We start from the raw sequence: 7,748 nt of genomic DNA, 5'->3' as shown, positions 1-7,748 counted from the left end.
GAACGCTCTGAGAGAGCAGCAGCTGAGCAGGAACGACATCCCCATCATCGTGGACAGCTGCGTGGCCTTCATCACGCAGTACGGTGAGGAAGAGGAGGAGTCCTGGCACAGTTTTCCTTACATTAGGTAGAGGAGTTGTAACTGTGAGGTTCTGACCCGCAGGTCTGGGTCATGAGGGCATCTACAGGAAGAACGGAGCCATATCAAGGATCAAGCTTCTGATGGACGAGTTCCGCAAGGACGCCAGAATTGTCAAGCTGCGGATCGGAGACCACTTCATTGAGGACGTGACGGACGTCCTGAAGAGGTTCTTCAGAGAGATCGAGGACCCCATCTTCATGGCCGACCTTCACCCTCTGTGGCAGGAAGCTGCCAGTGAGTCCTTCCTCAGCTGTCTGTCTGTCTGTCTGTCTGTCTGTCTGTCTGTCTGTCTGTCCTGCACACAGAGAGTAGAAGGTCACAGTCATGTTTGTTTGTTTGGTCCCTCAGAGGTGCAGGTGAGGAGCCAGAGGCTGGACAGATACAAGGAGATCATCAGGAGCCTCCCAAGGGTTAACAGGACCACACTGGCTGCTCTCATCAGCCACCTGTACAGGTGTGCCACTGTAACACTGGAAACCAGTCTGACCAAACACACACACACACACACACACACACACACACACACACACAGAGTGAACCCTCTCTCTCTCCCTCAGGGTGCAGAAGTGTGCAGATCTCAACCAGATGTGCACCAAGAATCTCTCGCTGCTCTTCGCTCCGAGTCTGTTCCAGACGGACGGGAAGGGCGAGCACGAGGTGAAGATCGTGGAGGACCTGATCGATAACTACCTGTACGTCTTTGATGTGAGTGTGGCTCTGGAGGGGAAACAGAGGTTCATGCGTCTGAACTGCAGGTGGAGCTGAACAGAGTTCTCTGATGGCGTCTGATGATGTAATGATGTTTGTTTCAGATCGATGAGGAGCATCAGACGCAGATCGAGCTGGAAGTCAGTTTGATCACCACCTGGAAGGACACACAGGTACTCAGCACCTCAGACAGAGCCACGTCTAACCCTAACTGCACTTAAACTTCCCGTCATCCACCTCCTCTGCCCCCTGTGCCTCCTCTGCCTCCTCTTCCTCCTCTGCCCCCTCTGCCTCCTCTGCCTCCTCTTCCTCCTCTGCCCCCTCTGCCTCCTCTTCCTCCTGTGCCTCATGTGCTTGTTGTCTATGTGCAGCTGTCTCAGGCCGGTGATCTGATCATTGAGGTCTACTTGGAGATGAAGATACCAGACTGCTGCATCACCCTCAAAGTGAGTGAGGGACCGTTCAAACAGCAGAGGCTCAGCTGTCTGACTGAGGCTCAGCTGTCAGACTGAGGCTCAGCTCTCAGACTGAGGCTCAGCTCTCAGACTGAGGCTCAGCTGTCCGACTGAGGCTCAGCACTCAGACTGAGGCTCAGCTCTCAGACTGAGGCTCAGCTCTCAGACTGAGGCTCAGCACTCAGACTGAGGCTCAGCTCTCAGACTGAGGCTCAGCACTCAGACTGAGGCTCAGCTCTCAGACTGAGGCTCAGCACTCAGACTGAGGCTCAGCTGTCTGACTGAGGCTCAGCTGTCTGACTGAGGCTCAGCTCTCAGACTGAGGCTCAGCTGTCCGACTGAGGCTCAGCACTCAGACTGAGGCTCAGCTGTCTGACTGAGGCTCAGCTCTCAGACTCACTCTACCGTTACTCGACTCTTTCCATTGTTGATTGAGTTGATGTTGAGTGTGTGACCTCTGACCCCTCCAGGTTTCTCCCACCATGTGTGCCGAGGAGCTGACCAATCAGGTGCTCTACATGAGGAACGTCCCAGCTGGAGACAAAGACGTGTGGATGACGTTTGAGGCCATCGAGGACGGACAGCTGGGTGAGGGTGGACCACAGGAAGAGCATCCACACACACACACACACACACACACACACACACACACACACACACACACACACACACACACACACACATGTACACACACACACACATATACCCACACACACACACACACACATATACACACACACACACAGACACACACACAGACACACACACACACACACAGACACATATACTCACACACACACACACACATATAAACACACACACGCACACACACACACACAGAAGATGATTGGTCAACTGTCTGACCTTGATCAGTGGCGGCTCAGTGGACATGTCACTCAGTCAGAGGGGGCGGGGCATCAGGAATAACTCCTCTAACTTTATGAACAAAGGCTCAATTAAAATTATCAGAGTTAAAGTTTCTAAAGAGGAAATCTACTGATATGTTCTGTAACTGCTGATGTGTTTCCTCAGTGATGACGCTCACTTCCTGTCTGACTAAGTATGGAGCACGGGACACAAACACACCAGGAAGCAGAGCCGGCGTTTAGGTTTAACTCGGGGAATTCTGCTGCTCAGATTAGATTTGGAAAAGTCTGAGTAACAAAGAGGAAATGGAAACTTTGAGCAGGAAGAGGTTAAACACAGGCAGCTGCAGGTCTGACACCTTTAACACGGATAAGCTCAGCTGTTAGTTCACCTTAAGTCTCAAAGACACAAACCATCGGATAAGAGTTCAGTCTCTGTTCATTAATAACAAATAATAAATCACAACAAAGGGCCAAAGAACCAAGAGTCAGAGTGACTGAATGTAGAGACCACAGCGCCCCCAGTGGACAGATGGCAGATTACGTGTGTGTGTGTGTGTGTGTGTGTGTGTGCTGACGTGTGTGTCGTGGCGGTGTGTTTCAGAGCGACCTTTACACCCCAAAGAGAAAGTCCTGGAGCAGGCGCTGCAGTGGTGCAAGATGGCCGACCCAAGCTCCGCCTACCTGGTGGTGAAGAGGGTCCCCAGAGGCGAAGGCATCAACATCCTCACCTGTAGGTCCAACACACACACACACACACACAAGCACGTCTGGTCCTCAGTCTGGTCCTCAGCTGTTCCTCAGAAGGCTCAAACGTTCTTTAATGTGAATGCTTGTTGTCTCCAGCCTACAGGAGTGAGATCATGAAGATCGGCCTGCTGAGGTGTCGTGAGGAGCCTCCAAAGCTCCTGCAGGGGAACAGGTTCCAGGAGAGAACCTTCCAGATCAAAGATCACAAACTGCTGCTGCTCAAAGACAAGAAGGTGCAGCAACACCACAGTGTGACCTCAGGGTTCATGTGTGTGTGGAGGTCTCATCCTCCATGTGTGTGTGTGTGTGTGTGTGTGTGTGTGTGTGCAGAGCATCAAGCCGGAGAAGGAGTGGAGTCTGAAGTCCATGAAGGTCTACATCGGGATCCGCAAGAAGCTGAAAGCTCCTACGAGGTGACGCCCCCTACCTGTAAACATCAGCTAGCACATGCTAACAAGTGGCTCTGTGTGTGGGGGTGGGAGGTCAGAGGTCAGAGGTCATGGGATCGTGAGGTTAAAGTGTTAAAGAGTTGTCCTGTCCTGTCTCCTCCTGCAGGTGGGGCTTCACTGTCATGTCAGATAAACACCAGCTGTAAGTCTCATCCATCCATCAGTGGCTCAGTATCTTCTGTCATAATGGTTTGAGCCACATTCATGCTCTCTGCCCTCTTCCTCCTCCTCCTCCTCTTCCTCAGGTACCTGTGCTGCACCTGTGAGTCGGACCTGTGGGACTGGATCACCAGCTTCCTCAAAGCTCAGGTCAGAACCTGGGATCAGACCTGCCAACACGTTCTTCATGATGTTCTTCATGATGTTCTTCATCTTGTTCTTCATCTTGTTCTTCATCTTGTTCTTCATCTTTGCAGAACGATGACCCCGCCCCCCCCGTGCTGCGTCGCCACTCCTCCGCTGACTTCTCCAAGCAGAAGTTTGGCACCATGCCGCTCGTCCCGATCAGAGGAGACGAGAGCAACAACACCATGCTGTCGGCCAATCAGACGCTGGTGAGCAGGAGGGGGAGGGTCTTAAAGGAGGCGTCTGATTGGTGGCTGTGACTCACTGTGCTTTGTTTTTTCTCTCTGCAGAGGAAGTTACACGACAGACGGACGCTCTCCATGTACTTTGTGAGTATTTGATCCTCAGCAGGTCACAGAACAGGAAAGTTACTGATCAACTGTATTGATCTGAAATGAAAGTCCAGTGAAGGTCCTCCATATACTTCTCCTGGTTCTTCTCCTGGTTCTTCTCCTGGTTCTCCTCCTGGTTCTTCTCCTGGTTCTTCTCCTGGTTCTCCTCCTGGTTCTTCTCCTGGTTCTTCTCCTGGTTCTTCTCCTGGTTCTTCTGGACCCTCTGGTGTCCCAGTCTGACCTTTGTTTCTCCCTCCAGCCGATGAAGGTGCAGCAGGACTCCTTTGAGGAGCGTCCAGAGTCTCCGGACCTCCCAGAGCCGCTTTATGAGGAGGTTGGAGACTTCGGCTTGCAGGTTCTCAAATCCCTGGAGACCAGCTTCCTGTCCGCCAGCTCCGAGGAAACCCACGAGGTCCCACCCCGCATGCCGCTCAGTCTGGTTCCCGTGGAAACCACCCCCCCGGACCACATGATGATCGGCCCCAACCCGGTGCGGACGGTGGGCGGCTCTGTGGAGGCCCTGAGCAGCGGCGGCGTGAGCGGTGATGAAGAACCTGAACGAGCGTCTCCAGACCTGCAGCAGCTGCAGTTTCAGCCGGTGGCCAGGAGGAGGCAGCAGCACGGCGTCTGCACTCCATCACAGGAGCTGCTGCTGCAGGAGCTCTCCTCTGCTTTCACCAAGAAGACCAAGGACGAGGAGGAGGAGGAGGAGGAGGAGCAAGAGGAGAAACCGTATGATGTTTGAGAGGCGGCGATGAAGAGCAAAGACGTTTTGATCAAAGTTCATGAGACATAAACACCAGGATTTACTAGAAACCCTGAAGGAATGATTTGACTCCCAACATCTGTCAGCAGCATCCTGGGTGTGAGAGGGGTTGATTGATAAGTAGTGAGCTCGAGGGCAGAGGCTCATGTGTTGTTATTTTCCTCTGCCAATGCTGGCGGAGGATCGTTACGCTCCAGCTGATACCACATCATCATCATCATCATCATCATCATCATCATCATCATCATCATCCTCAGCTGATGTTGGGGTGGAGGTGAAAACCTTCCCCCACGTTGTCCTTGGGAACCTCTTTGTCATTTAGAATCACTGAGCTCAAATGAGAAACGCCTCAGGAAATATATTTACTTCAATATTACACTCACGCTCATTTCCTGTGCGTCCGGCTCAAAACTTCACTGTCCAGCCCTGTGATTGGCCGACGGGTTTCACACGTGATGGACACTTCTGTCAAAATGAACATGAAGGAATGGAAAAGGAAAGATGGGAAAGGTTTCAGTGAAGGGAGGAGGGACAGCCCAGCGCTGTGATTGGCTGAGGCTGAGACGTGTTGTTATTGGTCGGTTTGTGAGAGGAGAGAGACGAGCTGAAAGGTGACGCACGCCAAATGAGACTCAGCTGACCTGAAAGCTTTGTTTTGATTGGTGGTTGACATCTGCGACACGATGACATCATCAGTGTTTCCAATCAGAACACAGCAGGAGGAGAGCAGATGTTCCACATGTTCAAAATAAGCCTTTGATGGAAATTTGAAACTTGAAATCTGAACAAAACGCATCAGAGTAAGTGAACAAATTCATACAAACGTGAGAAGAATGAAAGATTTCCAAACAAAAACGTTGGGAGGGAGGAAAGTGGAGAAACAATAAAACATCTTCACCACCAGGGGGCGCAGATATCCCAGTGTTTATGTGGGCATGGAAACAATCAGGAGGTGGAGAGGCTTCACTTTCCTTTAAACTGAAATTAATTTAGAGAAAAGAATCTGATTATTGAGTCCTGGAAGTCTGATTTCAACACAAATCAACTTTTTTCAGGAATATTCTATAAATCAGAACCTGCCAGATTCCGCTGTGGCCAGATTAGAAGAATAAAGGTGAGAAGCTTTATAACTGATATGAATCCCATTTCCCACCGGTGTGTAGGTGTTCAGACCTGAATCCTCTGGTTGGTGTGTGTCCTCCTGCAGTAATGTGAAGGTGCATGAACACACTGATCCCTCTGGTTGAACTGGACTGATCACACACACTGGAGCAAAGGTTCATGTTGTATATCTGTGTACTCTAAGTGCTGCTGGGCTCTGTCTAATTCCTGCTTCAGATATGATAACAGCATTAACTCCGTTCTGCCTATTTGATTTAACCCTTTACTGTAAACACATGTGAATGTAGATTTTTGACGCTATGTCTGCTCCACATCTGGATTTTATTATTTGAACTATATTAGAGCTTCTTTATGCATTAATTTATTTTTTATTTTCTATTACTGTGACACAGAAAACGGAGGCGCCGCTTCTCTCTGAGTTGTTGTAGTGTCCTTTCTGACCAGCAGGTGGCAGCAGAGGCCCTCAAAGGGGTTCAATGGAGAGATTTCCTGCATCTATTTTTGTCTGTAAAGTCCTAAAACTCAATACAAGAGAGATCGATGACGTCAGCCTTTTTACAGCACAAGTAAAGTGTCTTCAATCAATAAATCAATTCACAATGATTTATTTTTATTGCATTTTTATTACATAAATTGCAGCCGCACATTCGATCAACCAAGAAAAACAGATGGGCCTTAAAAAAGAAGATAGATAACCATGGAGACCACTGACACATAACTTAATACAGATACTACTACTAATACAAGCATAAAGATTAGTAATATATTCAATAATATCTGTGTGAGTAAAACTGTTTAGTGTAAAATACATAAACAGTGACAGAATAATCAATAAAATGGGTTTAAATTCATCAAATTGTGAATAAGAGGGAGAATAAAGCACTTACATGTTTTATTGTAGTGCAATTTGTTGAGGTCCCTGATTTCTTTCAAGAATAAAGAGAGAATAAAAGTTAGAGAATATTTATTACATTGAAATCACAAATATCCACATCCTGACGCTCTAGATCTGTAATGGAACCAGGTTGAAATAAGAATTGATTCCGACTTTCAGGACTCAAACAGATGAAAGTGACTCTAACTGCTCTCAGTGTGAGAGAACAAACTCACGCAGCTCCTCTGCTGTATAAATGTACTGTACATTATTCTATACATCTCATCTCCTCGTTGGAAAGGTTCCTGTGCACAAAGGATTATATTAAAATACATATTTTTCATTCATAATTAATGTGCGGTTAAAGTTTTCATCATTTGTGTTCTGGAGAATTCTTTCGTTGGTTCGTTCGTTCGTTCGTTCGTTCGTTCGGTCGGTCGTTCGTTCGTTCGTTCGTTCTTTCTTTCTTTCTTTCTTTCTTTCTTTCTTTCTTTCTTTCTTTCTTGGACTCAGACTTCCAGGTGGTGGCGCTGTTGTAAGTGTATAAAGTTGAACAGTCCTCATAAATCAGATGAATATAATCTGCTAAACGCTGCCCCCTGGTGGTGATCATGAGCTCCAGCACTCTTCAGCTCTTCTCATAATCAAATATCAGATTCCTTCATGTTTCCTTCTCTCTTTCCTTCATCGGTACTTGCTTTTCCTTCATTCCTACTATCCATCCTCTCCCTTTATCAGTTCTTCACTCTCCTTCCTTCCTTCCTTCCTTACTTCCTTCCTTCCTTCCTCCCTCCTCAGCCTTGATGCGTCTTTGTTGTCGTTCCTCCTTTCCTTTCTTCTTTTCTGCAGCCCTATACTTCCTTGTTTCCTTCCTTCTTCCTTCCTTCCTTCCTTCCTCTCTTCTGCAACCCTATGCTTTCTTGTTTCCTTCCTTCTTCAT

At 48.4% G+C, this 7,748-nt stretch overlaps 1 protein-coding gene across 1 annotated transcript in view; it reads left to right on the top strand.

Annotated features, from left to right (window-relative positions):
- Window positions 1-6,537, top strand: part of arap3 (ArfGAP with RhoGAP domain, ankyrin repeat and PH domain 3) — a 25,443-nt gene extending 18,906 nt beyond the window's left edge. Inside the window, exons 21-35 of the mRNA XM_076138343.1 lie at window positions 1-83; window positions 163-375; window positions 490-595; window positions 699-846; window positions 954-1,022; window positions 1,221-1,295; window positions 1,775-1,892; window positions 2,775-2,903; window positions 3,017-3,153; window positions 3,251-3,333; window positions 3,476-3,511; window positions 3,615-3,678; window positions 3,786-3,923; window positions 4,005-4,043; window positions 4,306-6,537. The exon at window positions 1-83 is cut by the window's left edge and continues 81 nt beyond it. Of these exons, the coding sequence (XP_075994458.1) occupies window positions 1-83; window positions 163-375; window positions 490-595; window positions 699-846; window positions 954-1,022; window positions 1,221-1,295; window positions 1,775-1,892; window positions 2,775-2,903; window positions 3,017-3,153; window positions 3,251-3,333; window positions 3,476-3,511; window positions 3,615-3,678; window positions 3,786-3,923; window positions 4,005-4,043; window positions 4,306-4,791 (1,924 nt within the window). The 3' untranslated portion in view covers window positions 4,792-6,537. The remainder of the gene's footprint in view (window positions 84-162; window positions 376-489; window positions 596-698; window positions 847-953; window positions 1,023-1,220; window positions 1,296-1,774; window positions 1,893-2,774; window positions 2,904-3,016; window positions 3,154-3,250; window positions 3,334-3,475; window positions 3,512-3,614; window positions 3,679-3,785; window positions 3,924-4,004; window positions 4,044-4,305) is intronic.
- Window positions 6,538-7,748: the final 1,211 nt, after the last annotated feature.

This window comes from Genypterus blacodes, unplaced genomic scaffold (genome assembly GCF_046128005.1).
Source record: "Genypterus blacodes isolate CSIRO-AG114 ecotype Tasmania unplaced genomic scaffold, CSIRO-AGI_Gbla_v1 ptg000361l_1, whole genome shotgun sequence".
Taxonomy (NCBI): Eukaryota; Metazoa; Chordata; class Actinopteri; order Ophidiiformes; family Ophidiidae; genus Genypterus; species Genypterus blacodes.
This window is presented reverse-complemented; position numbering and strand designations above follow the sequence as displayed.